This window comes from Drosophila ficusphila, unplaced genomic scaffold (genome assembly GCF_018152265.1).
Source record: "Drosophila ficusphila isolate 14025-0441.05 unplaced genomic scaffold, ASM1815226v1 contig_106, whole genome shotgun sequence".
Taxonomy (NCBI): domain Eukaryota; kingdom Metazoa; phylum Arthropoda; class Insecta; order Diptera; family Drosophilidae; genus Drosophila; species Drosophila ficusphila.
In genome coordinates this window covers 13080312-13099853 of record NW_025063993.1, presented here as the reverse complement: position 1 = coordinate 13099853, position 19542 = coordinate 13080312, and the positions used below count along the sequence as shown (strand labels likewise).

The following is a 19542-nucleotide window of genomic DNA, read 5'->3' as shown; positions in this document are numbered from 1 at the left end:
ACCCGCACTAAGTGGTACACACACCAACACATAAGAAACTTTTTCTGATACTGGAAAAAAAGAACTGCGGTAATGGTGAAGGTCAGGCCGTTGTTACGTTTTTTTGGCCTAAACCCATGGCCTTTTGCTGTTGTTCTTGTTGCTTCGCATATAGTTAAATTGTTGTTGCCACTGCCATTGCATCCGCCCTTTCATCTTACAATATTTCACTCTCTTTGATCATGCGCCCTTTGACCCTTTGCGTAGCACACTTTTTGTGATGCTGTCTTGGACATTCGCTTGGCCGTATAACAGTTTACCAATTGCAGACTTTTGGGCGCTGCTTCTCTGCATTTGTTTTCGTTCGCTTTATTTTCATAAGTTCTGTGGCCACAGGACTTACAAAAAGAAACTTTAAACCTGTTTTTTTGATTTAGTTATTTGCGCGTTAAATTACCACTGGCGCCAAATGCATAAAGGCAACGGAAAAAAAGCAAATAAAATTATACGTATGAGTTATGTTGGCCGAATCAACATGCATGGGATTATGCCCCGGGTTTCAGTTTTTGTGAAAAAGGAAAAAAGCGGAAGGCTAACGAGCAGGTTGAAATATTGTTGAGCTTTTTAAATAAGCCAAAAAAACAAAATACCCGAAAGTTGTGTTAAAAAGAGCAAGGAGCCAAAGGCAAACAGTTGAAATTTAACTTACAACTAAAAAAATTAAATTTAAAAAAGGATGTAATTTAGCTTAAAGAGTACTCCCATTTTCCGGGGTTTTTCCTTCACCACCCTTGGCATCAGTTTCACCCCCATAAAATGGCATTCGTAATTGACTAGCCGTGCTGAGCTTTGCTTAACCAGCAAATCGTTTCAGTTCTCTGCACTTTAAAACTTGGAAATAATTGCCGTTTTCCGACGTAATTCGAGCCTTCCAAAAAGAGAATTAAGAGAGGTAAGTAAATCCCAGTGATTGCCTCTTCAATCCACTTTAATAACTCAAGGACTCTCTCGCGTTTTTTTTATATTATCTAACTCTGATGGTGCTTTTGTCATTTTAATGCCATTTTCATAATGCGGACCGGCACCTTCACATTTTTATTATCTTCGGGATGGCCCGGCTAAATCTCTTTATCCAACCTCTTTCGCCCACCCGAGACTTTCACAAACTTTTATGACACGCTCTTCAAAATCGCTTTTGCTCACTGTGAAGCTGACAGGGCAAATGCGTATTTAATTCCACTTGTGTAGCTCCTGCCACGCCCACTCCATTTGGGCGGGGAGCGGATGTTGTTGATGCGTTAACATTAATAAATGTCAGCGCGTTTTCCGCTGCACTGTCAGAATGACAGACTTTCCGCTTACCGACACTAAGTTTTACATATTGCATTCTTTTGAACTTTCATTAGACAGACACACAAAAAACAACGTAATAAAAGAGAGATGATTGACTCATAAAATAAGACAATGAAAAAATGAATACTAAACAAAATTTATTATACAAGGCCAAAAACAAAAAAGTATGAAATAAACTGTAAAAATAGTTCGGTAAAACTTTGTTTTTTATTTTAATAAAAATCTATATTTTATTTGAGTTGTATTACATTATATCTGTTATATACAGATTTAAATATTCCATGGTAGTTTTCCCCCAAGGGCGAGACAAACAGATGCTGATTGTCAAAGCTCCTTAAATTAATTAGACCCATTTTTTGGCTCAGTCAATCTCCGAGTTTGCCGTCCCTTGGCAGACTGTCTTTTTGAAAAGCTGCTGACAAGTAGATTTTCCTGATGGGCCATTTTTCTTAGGGCTATCGTGTGGCCAAGCCAAATTTCTAAGGCATATTGCCTGCTTTCATTTTGGCCTTGGCCATAATCGGCTTATGCCAGAACAGTGCAAATTGATAAACGCTACGGAAATGAAAGGAAAATATGCGACAGCCGTTGTCTCAATCAATCAGGCTAATGATGATTTTCAATTAACTTTAATCGACAATTAAAAAATCAGTTGCATGCAGGGGAAGATTGACTTTTTGATTGCCTGCCAAAGGGAAACGAGGGAAATCATCCCTTTTGGCCCACTAAGCTGCAGCTTACGGTGACTAACACACACCCATGTGTTAGCCAGGATTTTGCCTTGGCTTCTGCTGCCATTTTTGCAACCTTTTTTTTTTGCCCCAATGAAACTCTTGCAAATTCGTTCGAAAGCTGCAACTTTTCAATTTGGCTCTGACGGAAAATCAGATGGGGCAAATCCAACTACATATTTGCCTTCAATTTAAGTGATGAGAACATTTCGTTTCTGCCAATTTCCTACACCCTCCCCTTCAAATAACTCAATTATTTATATACTTGCTTGGAATTTGCCAACTTTAGTCAAGCGAGATAAAAAGGGAAAAAGTTTTAGCAAACTCGGACTAACCAGTTCAGAAGTGAGTTTATTTGACCGATTTATTAAGCAATTAGAAGGGAATTGGGATAAAGTGAATGAGACTGCATATTTGAAGTAATAGAATTTTTTTTAATATTAAAATTATTTCTAAAATGTTCCTTATAAAAATAAGGGATTTATTAATTAATATGGATTGTCCGTAATTTATTTCTTCATAAAGTTAAAACAATTTTTAAAAAGAGCTCAAATCAGAATGACATTATCTAACATGAACTTTTAGGTAACCGAAAAATTGGCTTACAATTTTCAAGTTTACAACAAATCTGTGACCTGCTTTTGTCAGTTGACTAACAAAGCCGTCAACAGAAAAAATCTAACCAATAAATGCAGATGCGAAAAAAGCCGCAAAATTGGGGCACAAAAAATATATACATGAAAAAGAAATAAAATGCTGGTCGATGCCACTGACATATACTGCAATCATTTGATTGCAACTTTCAATAAAAAGGCAAACAAGAATTGCTCCACATTCAATAGCAAACAAATGAATGCAAATGGCCAGAAGGGCAGCAAGAAAAAAAAGATGTAGAGGACCAGTGTTCCAAATGCCAGATGATGGGTCCTTCAGTGACTTTCGATATCCCCACTATCCCATTTATCCTGATGCCTCGCAAAGGAAAGTAGAAATTAAAAACACTCAAACTCTGTGTTATCCAGTCAGCCACTGGAGAACGAGATTGAGGATTGCCAAAGGACTAGAATCGAACCGAAGGATAAGTGCATAAGTCCTGCCAGGGGACATGCAAAAAATAGATAGATTTGGTCGGGGAAATCAATATTATGCAGACTGGCAGACAAGTAGGTATCATCCTACCTCTCGCTCCGTTGAGTGGAATGTGAGTTCAACTGTTGCACAGACACTTGCCACCGGTTGAAATTGCCACTTGACAAATTTCCACACCCGCTGCACTGCCATTCGTTTCGAAACTTTTCCGAGAACTTTTTCCGGCATGAAAATCATCCAAATATATATAGGGGTAGAAAAAGTTGTGCCTGCCGTGGAAGTTCGTAACTTGACCAACCATTTCACATGGCTAATCGTCAAATACCATGGACATGCGATCTCGATTCCTCAACATGTCTCTCTCATTAAAAAGTAAAATAAACAAGCGCAAAAAACTTTTCCGAATCAAATGTGAACTGCAAAGCTGAAAGCAACAGCCAAAAACAGTCCGGCGAAATAGAAAAAAAAAAAACGGCAGCAAAATAAGAGAGAAAAACCACTTGAGAAAGCAGCAAAAGTTTTCCATTTATAACGAGCTCAGGCTCTCCAGTGGATTTCCGAGGGCAGAGTTCAGTTCAGGGGGTAAAGGATATGGATGGCCTGACTGCTGAACAAATAGAAACAGCACCGACTGCCGGGCTTAGTCATAAGCGAGAGTTGAACGCGAGTTTTTGCCAGAACATACATGTTCACTGAGGAAAAAAAATTAACATTCTTATAATTCCTAACTAATTACAGCAAAAATTGGAAAGAAAAAAAATATTGTGTACAAGTGACAGCAATGCTTAATGCAATAGCAATAGCATAATGCATTTAATTTCAAAATCCAAACAGTATTAAGAATAATAAGCACCACCCATATAAGCCACACACAATTCGTTTAAACATGTTAGAGTTTCTCCTAATTAAAAAGAAATATTTTTTTTCAGTATCCTTCATCTAGGCGGCAATGTATCTTCAGCTGTCTCATTTTCAATGTGTGCTTGGCAAAACTTTAAATGTGGCGGTAATGAAATTGTTGGCAGCAAATGTTGTCAACACTAACACAGAAATACCTCCTATGTACACACATACTGGTTTCACATAAGGACCCACACACTCAGACAGACATCATCAACACCATTTTATGACGGAACCATTCCGGCGAAGAGGCATCCTGCAGATTCACTAAAGCCGAAAAGTTCTTCAAAATGCCAACACAACTGTGAAGGCGAAACAGAAACAGAAACAACAAATATTCGGGAAACTTTAAGGGGAAACTGTGTTAGACTTAGAGATACAGATACATTTTGTTGTATCTTCTTGTTTTGGGTCACAGTTATGTGAACCGCTTAAGATTCCGAGGAAGCGTCAAAAGTGTTTTCAAAACTTTTCTCATTCGATTATGGAAAAGGTTTGTCGGGATTTTCTTGGTGACTTTAACCTGGTTTAACGAAATTTATGGGCTTCTTAAAATAACGTAGAGGGTCGTGTAAACAAATTCCTCATAAATATAATCAAATTTCGACCATTTAGATATAAAGTATTTAGTTATAATTTAAAATAAACCCAATTAATAACGTAGAGGGTCGTGTAAACAAATTCCTCATAAATATAATCAAATTTCGACCATTTAGATATAAAGTATTTAGTTATAATTTAAAATAAACCCAATTAGTCTCCAGTTGTTTTACTTAATTGTGGAGGTAAAATCTGTGTTACTGTTCACTTGTTATATTTTTGTTAGCCAGTTTATTAACGCAACAGCTGTCAATGTTGCGTGAACGCAACTAAAATGGGATTCGAATTCACTTCGTTAATCAACCAGATAATCATCGCAGAACATTTGCATAAATTAACAGACGGGTTAAGTTTCGGGTTTAATTAGTCGCTCATCCCATTTGGACTCCATTAGTTTTACCTTTAATTATGCAATGTGGTCGAGCATAACTCAGGAAGCAGATGTCAGTTGGATTCACCTCACTTGAATAATAAGTGGAATTATCATAATGGTACGGAATGAATATTCAGCGAAGGTAGTAAATCCTTTCGGCCAGTTAAATAATAAGATAAATATTGGTTTTAATTATATGAGAAAGCGAAAGTAATATTTAAGCACAAAAATCGCACATATTGTTCAAGAATAATTTATAATATTGAGGTTTATAAGAAAAATATTAAGGATATTATAAGCTATTTGGGTTTTAAGACCAACTAAATAAAATCTAATGTGACTAACGACACAGCAGCCCTAGAACCAAATTTCCGACAGTATATTCTTTTTTCCTGATGGAATCTCATCCGAATCTCAGTTTACTTCGTGCTTTGAAAGTGTTGTGTAGCTAGTCCAGCTCTTGTGAAAAATAGAAAAAAACATAATTTTTTTTCTTCAAAATTATTTGTTGTTTTTAGTGCATCGTGTTTCAATTTCGTGTTTTTAATACGATAGATACTCAAAAAACCCAATTTACGATTTTCGGTGCAAACGAAATTCGCAGTCGCATTTAAATCGGTCCGAACAGGCATCTATATAGATATAGTTTCCAAAGAGCTCCCAAGATGAACAAGATGCGAAATGTTCTGAAGCTTGTGGCCCAGCAACGCCTGCCGAATGTTATTCAAATTCGCAATTCCTGCGGCGAAAGCAAGGTTTCCAGGGGTCTGGTGGTTGGTCTTTACCAGAAGGAGGGCGACAAGGACCCCAAACTAACGCCAGCTGGCGAAAAGATCAACGATCGTCTGCACGGCAAGCTGAACGAGCTGATTTGCGAAACGAAAATCACTGGCCATCTGGGAAGGGGCAAGGTGTTCAACAACGTTGATCCCGAATTCAAGAGTTTGGCGGTGGTTGGCGTCGGTCTCGAGGGCATTGGCTTCAACGAACTGGAAATGCTGGACGAGGGCATGGAGAATGTTCGTGTGGCAGCTGGAATCGGAGCGCGATCTCTTCAAGAAATTGGCGTATCAGAGGTCTTTGTGGATGGCATGGATTATGCGGAACAGGCGGCCGAAGGTGCCGTTCTCGCCATTTGGCGGTATTGTGACATGAACTCGAAGAGGAAGGGCCCTCACATTCCCAAACTGGAGCTCTACGAATCGCCCGACTACGATAGTTGGACCCGGGGCGTCTTCAAGGCGGAGGCGCAGAACTTGGCTCGCAGGATGTGCCAAACGCCCGCCTGCTGCATGACGCCCACTCTGTTCGCCCAGGCGACCGTGGATGCCCTGTGTCCGTGCGGCATCACTGTGGAGATCCGCACCATGGAATGGATCGAGCAGCAGCGCCTTCACTCCTTCCTCATGATTGCCAAGGGCAGTTGCGAACCGCCCGTTCTGATGGAGATCACCTATTGCGGCACGAGTCCCGAGGATAAACCGGTTTTATTCCTGGGCAAGGGAATAACCTTTAATTCGGGTGCCATAAACCTGAGGCCATGCCAGGGCATGGATGAGTATCGGGCTTGCATGTCGGGTGCGGCATCCTGTGTGGCCATGATGCGATGTTGTGCGGCATTGTCCCTGCCCATCAATGTCTGCTGCATTATTCCGTTGTGCGAGAATATGCCATCGGGCATGGCCTGCAAGCCGGGCGATGTTGTCACCCTGATGAATTCCAAATCCATGGCTGTAAGGGATCTGGACAAGGCCGGCGTGGTTGTGATGGCGGATCCATTGCTCTACGGCCAGACCACATATAAACCCCGCTTGGTTGTGGACGTGGCCACCTTGGGTGAAGGTGTTAAGAAGGCTTTTGGCGGCGGTGCCTCGGGAATATTCTCGAATTCCCACTACATTTGGAAGCAATTCCAGTCGGCGGGTGCTCTGACCGGCGATCGAGTCTGGCGATTGCCGTTGTGGAACTACTACAAGAAACAGGTCACCGATGAGATGGGCTACGATATGAGTAATGACGGTCGGGGATTGGCCAGTTCCTGTTTGGCGGCAGCTGTGCTTCACGAACTGGTTCCCTGCGTGGATTGGGCCCATCTGGACACCCGAGGCACTGGCATGCTGACGAAGTTCGGACTGATACCCTACCTCACCAGCAAATACATGACGGGCCGACCCACTCGCACCCTGGTGCAGTTCCTCTACCAAATGGCCTGTCCCGCCGATCCAAAGTGAAGGATTCGGATGGCAAGTCGGCGGAATCCGATCTGAGTCGAATCGAATCGAATTGCACGCCAGTGCCTGGCATTGCAAAGATGGTTTTATGAGATGAGATACATGTCGGTATATTCACGCAACGTGGGTGCGGCACCTGCTCCCCATTTAGAATGTTTTGTGAGCTGTCCTTGTGGAGTGGCGAATTATCTTCGATGTCTGTTGAGTGTCCATTGTTTCCAAATCGAGTGTATGACATGTGTGTAAATAAAAATATATAGTTTTTTAAAAAAAGATTCGTTTCCTACAAAAAGGTTTCATTTTAAATGGAATGTAGGTAAAGCAATTGTCAGTTTAGTTATATTAAAATCTATTTTTATAATATGTAGCTTGCAAAAATATTTATTTCCTAATTTTTAAGCTTAAAAGATATATTTGTTGTTTTTAACAAATATTTTCTTATTTAATACAACCCAATTTCTCTGCGCTTTCTATTCTTTTGGGATAATTCAATTCCAAAAGTTACATACTAATGAAATCCACTTCTGATTAAAGTCGAAAAAGCACACCTTAGGCTAAAGTTAAAGACCGTAAAAGCGGGTAATGGCTATCGTAGCACACGATTCCCTCCCAATTAGGCAAACAAATTTTCCCAATTTTCACACATTTGACACGTTTCAGCCATTTCGAAGGCCTCCTTCAGCACACCGCTGTGTGTGGAACGAGGACCTCAGGGTTCGAGAGCATCCTTGGCTGGCAAAAGGATATTTGCATTTCCACATGAGCTCGCCACCTTGCCCTTAGCCGTGTCTTTGTTGATGAAATTGCTCGGGGATATTACTTTGAATTATCATAAATAACAGAGCAAGGCAATGGCAATGGCAACGGCGATATGTGTGCCAGTTTATGCGTATCCTGCGGTTGCTAAAAGGATTAGGTGGTCCTTGCATACAAGGGTTGGAAGTTAACCCTGGTTATTTTTTCGTTGCCTACACGTTAAAACATTTAAACAGATTTTAAATTATATCCAAAAAAATAAATTAACGAATATGCAAAGGCAATAAAATAATACACAGAAAAGAATTTATTATACTTCGGTAATTTTTATAATTATTTTTTTTAACCGAATTGTGTAGCACGATTTTCTAAGTGTAAATTTATGATAACCAATAAAGTAGACGTAAAATGTTCATCAGGTAATCGGGTTGCCTTTCCCAAAATGGTTCCCATATAATTTAAAAGCCACAAGCTACGAACAAGTTTCCAAGTTGGCGAAAAGTTTATTGAAAGCTTCTTACTTTTTTTTGCTGGAAAATGGATTGCGGCCATCGGTTAATGTGCGTCTCGGATTGCCAATTAAAAGTAGTTGTACTCCACGAAGTATTAAAACGAAGCAAAGAGAAAGATCCGGTGTTCTTTCTTTCGGCTTATACCGATTTTCCATTGATTGGCATTTAAAATTTCATTAAAATACTTTTCCGTTTACACAAGCATACTTTTGCGTACTAAAAGAACGACACTTTTCTCGAGATTGTCTTTTTGTGAGTTTTTTTCTGCATGTATATTCGCATTTTTCCAGGCGAACTGATATTAACCATTTTCGTCATTATCCGATGGCCAGCAGCTACTGCCTTCACACGTGACCGTCGAACATTTATCTATAGATATTCGCTTATGGAAAATCCTTGGTCTTTGGTCCTTGGTCCTTGGTCCTTCGCTTCTGGCCACACGTTCTGCCCCACAATGTTTTCAATTTATTTCGTTTGCCATGTGCGAGCTGCCATTAAATATATTGGATTTTACGTTAACCGAATTAAATTCGCATTTATTGGGCAAAAGTGCCAAGAGTACAACGAAAAATTAACATAATTTACTTTACTCTTTTATGACCTCACTGGTTAAGTCAAGAATAATTTGTTTGTCAACAAAAGGCGAAATTCAATTACAGTCTCCAAAGGACAAAGCCGCTTTCGAACTTGAGCCACAAAAGCCAAGTGAACACAATGGGCTTAGGATATTTCCCCATCACATATGAGTGGCTCGGAGAAAATGTTGGGAAACGAGTGGAAAAAGAGGCAGTCTAGCCAGGGTTAAAATACTTCAAAAGGGGGTCATATCGAAAGAGTCTGGAGAAGTGTGTGGATGTGTGGGGTGCATGTAACTTTTTAATTTGATTTGTTCTTGCCAACTCTTTTTCACAGCTTTTTAATTTCTTACTCTTCTCCTTTTAATTGTGCAAGGAAAAAGTTTTACACATCTGCCGCTGGTCTTGGAAAATTTATATCTGCACTCTGATAACTCGATCAAAGTTTTCGACTCGGTTTCACTTCACTAGCAGATTGATTGCAATTAATTTATGCATGAGCCTTTACAGTCGCCACAAAAGAATATAAATTCAAACAAAATTCTTTGTCCAAAAAAAATTAAAAGAAAATTTTGTTTACGTTAGGAGAAGCATTCATATATATTTTTTTGGAAAAGAGCGATTATTAAAATTCGATTTAAAAGTAGAAACGTCCAATTTTCTGTACTGTTCTAAAAGCATGGCTAATTGTCACCGCTTCTTGGAGGATTCTTCACAAAGTATGCAGTCCTTGGCACTCCAAATTGACGTAGTCGAAGGGCCCAGGAACTTTGGCTGCTATTCCCAGTTGCTTCAACTGGCTGACATCGGCTTAAGAGGTCCTGGTTGGCATCCTGGCGAACGACCATTTGTTTGGTAGCGGTATAGCGCAACCGATTTGCCATTAGCGGAAATACGTACAAAAAATTTCGATACATTTTTTTCTACTTAAGGCAAAGTTTATCCGAAAAATAAAATCTAAATCTGGATTTCGATTTGGGAGTTCGTGTGTTGTACTGTGCTTGAATCGATATGTAATGATGACTTTACGGATCTGGCATTTATATAACCTTTTAGATTGAATTTCCTATGAAGCATTGATGTTTTCATATTCAAGTGTTTATATAGAAGATAAAGAGTTATATCATGAAATCAAAGATAAAAATCTTAATAATAAATATTTAATCTATTTTTAAAGAGTCACAATAAATCACCCATAATTATTTATATTATCCCTATACAATATTTTATTTTCCTCTGTGTATTTTTGCATGACGAAAAGCAAAGTGTCAACTTCCATTCAGTTGGCTGCTTTTGACGTTGGCCAAACTTAGTTTGCTGCCAATAAATCAAATTCTCAATCACATCAAGCAGAGAGCATCGAGCCAATTTTTACTTTGCCACTTCCCAGCCCCACGCCCACTTCTCCGCCCCCAAAAATCCCGCCCATCCGAAGGCCATCAATCAATCAAATAGTGAGATACAAAGACACAAATGTGGGGGACTGGCAACTATGGATCGATTTCATATCCACAAATGCAGTTGACAGAGTTTAAAGGTTTCAGTTAATAACCGACTCAATTAAAGTGGACTTAATTAAGCTTATCGAGTCGCCATCGAAATCGAGATACTGTTCGGGGGGTCTTTGTTTGTGGCAACCAATGGAAACATCTGGCCAAACATGCCGGAAAACTCAAACCCAAATGCCATCAAACGTCGCCAAGTCAGACGACGTCACATTGCCAGTGGCAATAATCGCAATTTAATATTCATGACGCTCCCCACAGTCGATGTATTTGGGGAAATTTTATCGAGAGTTGCAACTGTCAACGGAGCTCAAAAAAAGTCCTCCGAACTATTCGACATGAGTACTTTTTTATTCATTTTACTTTTGTATGTTTTTCCCAGGCGACAAATGTTGAGTTTACGAGAAAAACTTGGTTACCTTTTAGAAAATATTATTTAAAATTTGGTTCAAAAATTAAATATTTAGTTTAAAATATATAGTTGTCTATTATTTAACTACTGATTTTTATGAACACATATATAGAATTTAAAGAGTATTTTAAAGGTACTCCTGAAAAATTTATATTAAATTTTTTTTAATTTTGGTTTTTTTAATAAATAATTAATATCATTATTTCGATAATTTTTGTGTCGCCTGGGCAGCCATCGTGCTTTAGATCTCCTGCAAGTTTACGCTCCGCTGTCGTACATTCAATAAGCAAGGAACCCAATTTACCCGCTCCTGTTACTTAGAACCCCGCATTTCCCTTAAGTCAACGTGGAGCAACAAAGCTGACACCCCTTGCTCATCTGTTATTTATCATACTGTGCCATATCCTGGCTCTCCTCTTGTCCTTTTTCCCATGGAAACCCACAACGCGGGCTTTTCCTTCTGGCTCCTTTCACTTCCTTTAAGGCCTTTTGTGTGTTCGTGGGTGTTTTGTGCAAAGAGAGAGTGGCATTCTTTTGGCTTTACATATTTTTTTTTTTTTCAAGCACTTCCGCTTCGTTTCTTCAGCTTTTTCCTCTTGTCCTTCCAGTAGTTTTGCTTGTTGATTTCCTTTTGGCGATAAGCTGGGCGGGCTACATAGTTTTCCCCCATGTCCTACTACTCTATTCTCTCTACACTAGCATATAATATGGATTATACAAAATTGTGTAACTTTAAGATACTTTAAAGCAAGATGTTAAAATGTTAAATTAAAAAAACATTGTATATAAATTAGTGAACATATTTTAACTCTAGTACTGAAAAGATTTTGAAACTTTGCCATGTTTATAAAGCATTTAATTTGCTTCTCAACAAGCACTGCGTATACTTAATATTTTCTTAGTGTATTTTCAACAATTTGCGCCTCCACTTTTGTGTAATTTTTCCTACACTTTTTCTAGCCTCTGGCTAAATTTATGACTACTGCGGAGGTCTGAGAATTAGTTCCTCCCCTCGGTGTTTTCCCCCAGTTTTCTGCCTTTGGGCATTATCAACGCATCAGCTGCTTATGCTGATTGGCGTATTAATAACAGGACTGTTTCCTAACTGATTTCGGCGCCATATGCCTGGGGCCATTGGGAAAATAGTTGGGCACGTGCTTTGTGGAGACTCCATTGGTTTATCAATACGTAGGTTTACGCCTTTTGAATTTATCATCGAAGTGGAATGAAAATTTCCTTTTGCTCGAACGATAAGCTGAGTGAATTCTCTGCGGGAATTTCCTGCAACTCAATATTCGGTTGGGAGCCATTGTTTGCGTGCTGTGTGGTAGATATTTACGACAGGCACAGTGAAGTGATTAATGATTTCAAGGAGAGTTCCCTCATTGTTTAGAGTGCTTCATCGTTCGACCCAAAATGTGGTCTATAAACAATTTGGCTTATTGGCATAATGGGCCCTCAAAAAAGATAAACTACAAAAGGTTCCTCTATGTACTCCTATAATGAGCAAACATCTGGCCTAGAATCAACATTTGCTCTGCTCCTGAATAATTGCATAATTAATAATGAAAATTAAATGCAAATTTTCATCCCAAGAAAATGACCGTTTCGCAGAGGATGGCGTCCTGGTAAATCTCTTTGCATAATTGAAGCCGCTCTCGAGGATGTTCTATTTTATGGCAGTTGGCAAAAATGTCGCAATCGTTTCCGCCGGATGCAACGCTGCTCCCGGCCGGACTTTTCCTCGGTCCAAGGACCAGACAGGAAGCCGTCGCACAAAAAGTTCCCAGTCATCCCCGGCATGCTAAATTTGACAGAGAATTCTTGCCCCTTCCCCGGCGGCCAAATTGAAAACGTCCTCTGACTTCAGGAGGAGGGACCAACAATGGACCATAAATTTGACTAGTTAGGGTCTGAAACTGCAGAGCACTTAATCCACAGGAGCTCTCTGGCTTGCATAATTTTCTTATATTTTTGCAGATATACATTATCTTCACATAAAATGAATAATTTTGGGTTGAGAAAAACCATGAGCACTCAGCCCGGATAAGATTTTAAAATATTAACAAAAACTGCAAATTGTTATAAAAAAAAATTTTTTTTTAAGGCAGTGAATTAGTTATAATAAACATCAAAATCATCTGTGTTTAATAAATATGTTCAGTTAGTAAAAGGTATAGAAATTGTGACCATTTTCCTATCATTGATTTAATGTAAAAACTGAAATTAGAAATTCATAAATCTCCAAACTTTTCTGTTTGACCTTTATCCTATGTTTGTTACAGACAGGTTTTTATTTTAACAACTACTACATTAATTTAATTTTTATGTGAGTTTTAAAACTGCGAATTTTATTAGGTTTTTATGACTAATGGCTATGTGATAAATCCTAATAAGCTCGCCAAAACTTATTCACATTTGTTTACAAACTGAAAAGCTAGCTTTTCTGGTTTATTTTTTGCCTTTTCCTCGGCCGCCCATTGGCTTCATTTTAGCGAGGTGACGTACACAGAACTTTTGTTCATCTTTTCCATTACATTTTCCAGCCGCATTGCTGTTATTGTCGTTGTGAAAATTAGCCGCATTTTGGTGAAAACAGAAACGTGAGTTACCCCGAGGGAGATTTTCGTGATGTTTACTATGGTTAGGTCGTTGTTTTTCTCGCCGTTTCTGCTGTGCCATTTATGACACTTCAAAGTTGCGCCTTTCACCCCAACCAGGATTTTCCACCACCTCTGGGTTATCTATTGTCGGCCAGAGGAAAAGTCGTTAGCCTGATGTGCCTCATTATGTTGCGGAGGGGAAATATATATACTTTACATAGGACACCCTGTGCACAAGCTCTTTTCTTTTGTTCCAGATGATCCAATTAAAATTTTGCGCCTGCGGCCATCTGACATTGTCCAAACTTTTGTGGCCAAATATTGTCTCTCTTTTAGCCGGCAGTAATATGAAACCAAATCTCTGCCCACAGAAAACAATAATTTGATTTCATATCTTGCCTGTTCTCTGTTACCTCGCTTTTCAAAAATAAGCAAATATTAGTTTACAAACTATAGAGACAAAAAAGTAGACAAGTGGTAGACGGTTTTCTTTGAGTTCACCATTCGGAATTGTGGAAACAAAATAATTTAATTAAAGGCAAGCATTTGAGCAGAAGAGATTTTTTAAATAAATGTCAATTAAATTTGGATCTGATTTACTTCATTTCCCTTTCATACATATATGTTTAGGTTGTAAAATTAGCTTTTTATAAATTGGCTTTTTTGTAATCTATTGAATAATAAGGCAGGTATTTTCTTTTGAACATCTCCTCATCCCTCTGTTTCCCAAGAAATCCTTCAATTAGTCTGTCAAATTTCTATCATTTACCATTATGCGCAAACTAATTTAATCAAATCCGGAATGAAAGCCAAATGCTGCTGTAGTTTAAAGTTATATATTTTGAAAGTCCTAGCGAATTCCGTTCCTCATTTTAAGACTCATTCACCGTTCCTCAATTTTCCTTTCGGAAAAAAAAGGGGAAAAACGAAATATTCATAGCATATCCACTTAAGGGGGAAATACAATTAGAAAATTTTTTTTTCGAAAAATTTTTTTTGGCTTAATGTACTCCAAATATATCTGGGAGTAAGCCTTTAAAAGCATAAAGCCGTCCGGTACTTATTTTCAGAGTTATACGCAATTTAGTGAGGGTGTGTCATATGGCGGACATGCACAAAAGTAAACTTTAAACGCTTCTCCTGAAAAGTCGTGTTTTCAAAGTCGCCGTGCAATGTACAGGTCAGAGATTTTATTTTAATCGAATGCGGTTTTTTGCATTATGTTTGAAATTAAATTCTCCACACCATGAATATAACGGTTTTTCGTATTTGTTTGTTATAACATGTTTTTTTTACAATCAGAGTCAAAAAAAAATCGTTATTTTTGAAATTTTTTTTTAACCTAAAATTTTTTAATGGAAAAATAATTTTTTTTAAATATGGTTTAATTCATGGTGTGCGCTGTACCTTTAAGTTTAAAGCCCAGTTGCTTTTTTTTTTTAAGTCGTGATCCTGGACCTGGAGACTGCACGGCGCAAAGTCCTTCCCTAAAAACACGACTCCACATTATTGATCATAAATGTGCTTAATTACAATATTTTTCAAAAAACTTGACTGATTTTTATTGCTCAATAATTATCTAATAACATGCAAAAAAAAGCGCTAAGATTCATTTAAAACCCTACTTGCAATCCACTCCCAAAGATAGCCCTCATTTCAGGCCTTCTAATTGTATTTCCCCCCTTAATCCAGCTCAAAAATTTCTTCACCCGTTTCCCTCTTTTCTTTCGCTTGGATTTCTTTCTCTAATGATGAACTGCCGCAGCTGCAGCCAACTCAATTAAAAAGGAATTTCGAGTGGATTTCCCTTTAATTATTCCTTATTCGTTGCGGTCTTCCATTTCTATATCGATCGATTGCGGTTAAGCGTCAGTTGGCTTTGCATTTTCTATTGAAAAAAAACACAATTTTTAACTTAATCATATTCAAACTTATGCATAGAAGGTATCTGATGCCGGTATGTAAATTTAAAGTTGCTTGTTATTCCCACTCATGTTTGCCAAATTGTCATCACTTATGTCCCTGTGTTGGATTCCATGTAAATGGATATTTGCATATTTTCAAGGATCCTAAACTTGAAAACACGCACACCGTTACGAAAATCCTTGAGTTTACGAGCGTATTTATGTGCTGCGTTCTCCAAAAAAATTTGTCAGAGAGCGCAGCTTGGACATTTTTAAGACGTTTTTTACACAAAATTGTGACATGTGTTGGTCCTCTAGCCACCCCCACTTACCATGGCCCAAAAATTTCCATCCTTGGTTGTCGTTTAACATTTTTGTTGTCCCCATTTTGGTTGTTGCCGTCGGCTGTCCACCTTTTTTGGCATGTTTGACCAACCGCATGTTGTTTGCAGGACGATGGCTTAAAAGGTTTCTAGTGAAATATGTCCTTAAGTTATCAGAGCTCCTATGAAACGAAATTTAAATTTCAAAGATTGCTTTAAAGATAGCATACACCCAGAAATCTACCTTAATTTCGATTCTGTTTACTGAAGATTATTTTTAAAATTAGTAAAATAAAAAAATTTTCTCAAATCAGCATTTGACAGCCCATAACTTCTTTAAATGATGTCCGATTTTGGATTGGTATACCTCAAAATGCTTATAAAACATACATACTTAGTTTGGTCTAATACCATCACTTTAAAACCCACAATGTCATGACCTTTGACAACCTCATTAAATACCAGCCAAAAAAATAAATACACAGTCAGTTAAATAAGAGTAATCAATTGAATCAACCCTTTACCAATAAAGGTCAGCACTTCAAAGCATCCATTTCAATAGTCAAAGGTTTTTTGGCCTACAATGTACCTTAAAATAAATTGAAAAAAAGGGCATTCTGGAAGCCAAAAAAAAGATATTCATTAATTAAAATCACTTAATTTTTCGTAACGAATTTCATTATTTTTTCTATGCCCAAACTGGCTCTAAAAAGTATGCTAGAGCAATCCCTCAAAGTCTTTGTCAGTCCTTTGACATCCTGCACAATATAAATCACGAACCGAATGGTGTCAGTGCAACAATCCACCGAACAAAGACTAATTGCTTCCACCGCCACAGCAACGCCCCCCTCACCTCTCCTTCGTCCTTCGAATGCACTTTTCCATCTCAATCAACGAAAAAAAAAAAAAAAAAAAAATGGGAAACTGGAAAAACGGAAGAGACCGTTAATTGTTTCAATGTCAGGCAGCAGAGCACAGCAATTAATTGAAGGTCAAGCAATTGACATGGAAAACAACACCAGCAACAACTGGCTGCGGGCAACAAACGATTTATGCGCCAAGCGATAAACCTCAAAAACCTACAAAAATACCAACAACACCGGGGAACTTGTAGCTACCAACTACGAATAAAAATCAAGTAAAGAAAATGGAAGCCAAATTATTAAGGAAAAGTTATTAATACCCTTTTAAAAATATATATTCTCTATTTATTTTTAAACTTTTTATATATTTTGTATAATTATAAACAAAGTTATAATGATTCTTTATTTAAAACGTATTTATTTGATGTAGTTTTTATTCACTCATAAATATGTTTTTTTTTTTTTTTTTTTTATTATATAAAATAAATAACAATTTTAATATTATAAATAATTTTTTATAACGCTATTGTAAGAGTATTTTCAACTGCATACAAATTCAAACAAATTTTATGTTTCAATCCTGCGCAGCAGTTTGTAAATGTAAACAAAGCTAACGATAAAGCAGAGAGCGAAAGAGCGAATTTTCCGGGGCTAAAAGAGAACCCCAAACTGTTATACGCTCTCTCAGCCTCTGAGGAAAAACCGCTTTCCCTCAACTTAGTACACCCGCAGACTTCGACGCTGTGAGTAAGTGCAAGCGGAAAACACCCACCCACTTATTCGCAAAAATACCGCCACTCTCTCAATTATAATGGTAAGACAAAACGAAACGATTCTCGGCTTACCAACGCGTTTAATTTGATGCGCAAACAAATGTTTTTAATGGTCAAAGTTTGAGAACAAACACACAAAAAATTCGCGCGCTTTTCCTCTTCGTAAATATTTGCGGCTAAATTAGAAAAGAAATCCACAGCCAGGTGCCAGGAATTTTCCATGGAAATTGCTTAAGTTTGTCTGTTTTCCTTTTCTATTTCCTTTTTCTCCACATTTCCAAATTAAAATACCCCCACCAGGATAATTTAATTTTTTTATCTTTTTTTGTTCGTTTGCTTTTCGATTTCCTCGTTTTGTGGCAGAGATAAACAACCGGAAAAAAATCTGAAAAACAAACCTCGCACAGAACCAATCAGCTGCAATTCCCATGGGTGAATACCTCCCCCCAATCAAGAAACGGAAAAATCAAACCAAGAACATTCAAGAAGCAGAATAAACCTGCAGCATCAGCTGCGTTAAAATAAAAGATTCATTTCCTTTATGGCCAAATGTGAGGCAAACAAAAAAAGAACGAAAACGAGAAAATGTCACAAGTCTTATTGGGAATATTTAAAAAGAAAAAGAATGGAACTTTATTGTTGGAGAATACATAGTTTTGTTCTAAGTTGTAAAGTTATGTGGAACTTTTAAAGATAAATAAAGTAAACAAGAAAACCAAATCTTAAAAAATGTTGTAAATAAAAGTTAACTATCTTATTTATTGTTTCATTATGAACATCTCAAGATTACCATATAAATTCATTATAACAAATCAAATAAATTACATGTAATTCAAATTTATTGCCATTGTTATTTCCAAATATTTCCATTTAAGACAACAGTCCCTAAGCAACTCGTGTATCGTTTGTGTCATAAAATGTCAAGCAATTTTTCCAATTTCCATATTAAATTTCCCTTTTCTGCGATTCAATTTCACACATCCCATATTCGCACAATTTCCCCCACATTAAATCACTCATAAAACTTCGTATGGGGTCCCCAAAAAGCACGCTAACATTTTTCCCTTCAATGCCAAAGGTTAGGGAAACATTAAACAACACAAGACGAGCAACAATTTCTCAGCATCAGAGGGCAGAAATTGTCATAAAGTGAGTTAAGCTGCTGGTAGAGAGTTTTCTCTGTTGGGGTGACTCGGTTTCTTGTCAAATGGCACAGCGGGTTCACCCTAAGAACAAGTGTTAGCCAAGTTCCAAGAAATGTTCCCTTTCTCCATGGCTTTCTAACAATTTCGCAGCGTAAATTTACGAGTACCACAGTCGCCATATTAAAAAGCATAAAACAAACATGAAAACAACAGGGTAAAAACAAAAAACAAACTTAACTTGTTGCCAAAAATGCTTTTGTGAAATTTTGCAGTACAGTGGTTACTGACTTGCTAGAAAAAAATGATTGAAATTTTTTACCCCATAACGGAATGCAATGGGTGCAATTTAAATCGAGGTAGGTTTAAAAACAAATTGCAAGTAAATTAAACAAGCATAAAGAGAAATTTTGTATTTGGTCAAAATAATTTATGAAAAGTTAATACTGTATGTTTTGAAATGCACATACAAGATGCAGGTTTCCTTCTCCTTAAAGTCACGTTGCATGCAATGAGTGGGCGAAATTTATGGAAATATTTTATGCGTGACAGGGAAACGTTTTGTTGCTGCTCAATGCGTTGCCTTGGGTTATTCTTCCGACAATTTCCCAGCAGAACAAACAGAGAAAAGCGAAACGGAACAGCGCTGAACAAACAAAACAAACAGCACAATGCAAACAACCAAAGTTTTTCTTCATGCGCATAAAGTAAAAAATAAATATTACGAAAAGAAACGCAGCAGAAACAAACAAACAAATAAATAAAGCAACCCAGACGATGGCAGCCAGTCAAAAGTTCATCATAAAAGCAAAAATGTACTTGCAACTTTGCCACCGAAGGCGAAATCCTTCAAAGTTTCCACTTTTCCTTTGCAGCAAAACCAATGAAATGAATTTCTGGGCCATTTAAGGCTTCGAC

The 19542-nt window shown here is 37.7% G+C and overlaps 2 protein-coding genes across 18 annotated transcripts in view; both read left to right on the top strand.

Annotated features, from left to right (window-relative positions):
• The window catches only part of LOC108089717 (protein bunched, class 2/F/G isoform), a 117799-nt gene that overhangs the window by 4141 nt on the left and 94116 nt on the right, over positions 1-19542 (top strand). Inside the window, exon 1 of one of the 17 annotated variants that reach the window (XM_017188065.2) lies at positions 17468-17523. The exons of the other annotated variants lie outside the window; for them this stretch is intronic. The gene's annotated coding sequence lies outside the window, so the exon portion shown is untranslated. Of the gene's footprint in view, positions 1-17467; positions 17524-19542 lie in introns of those variants that run through there. 17 annotated transcript variants of the gene reach the window in all.
• LOC108089719 (cytosol aminopeptidase) lies at positions 5443-7531 on the top strand. Its single transcript, XM_017188086.2, has one exon. The coding sequence runs from the start codon at positions 5691-5693 to the stop codon at positions 7254-7256; it is 1566 nt and encodes a 521-aa protein (XP_017043575.1). The 5' UTR covers positions 5443-5690; the 3' UTR covers positions 7257-7531.

Coding starts and splice junctions, on each gene's coding strand:
- LOC108089719 (XM_017188086.2), top strand. CDS start 5,691: ATGAACAAGATGCGAAATGTTCTGAAGCTTGTGGCCCAGCAACGCCTG.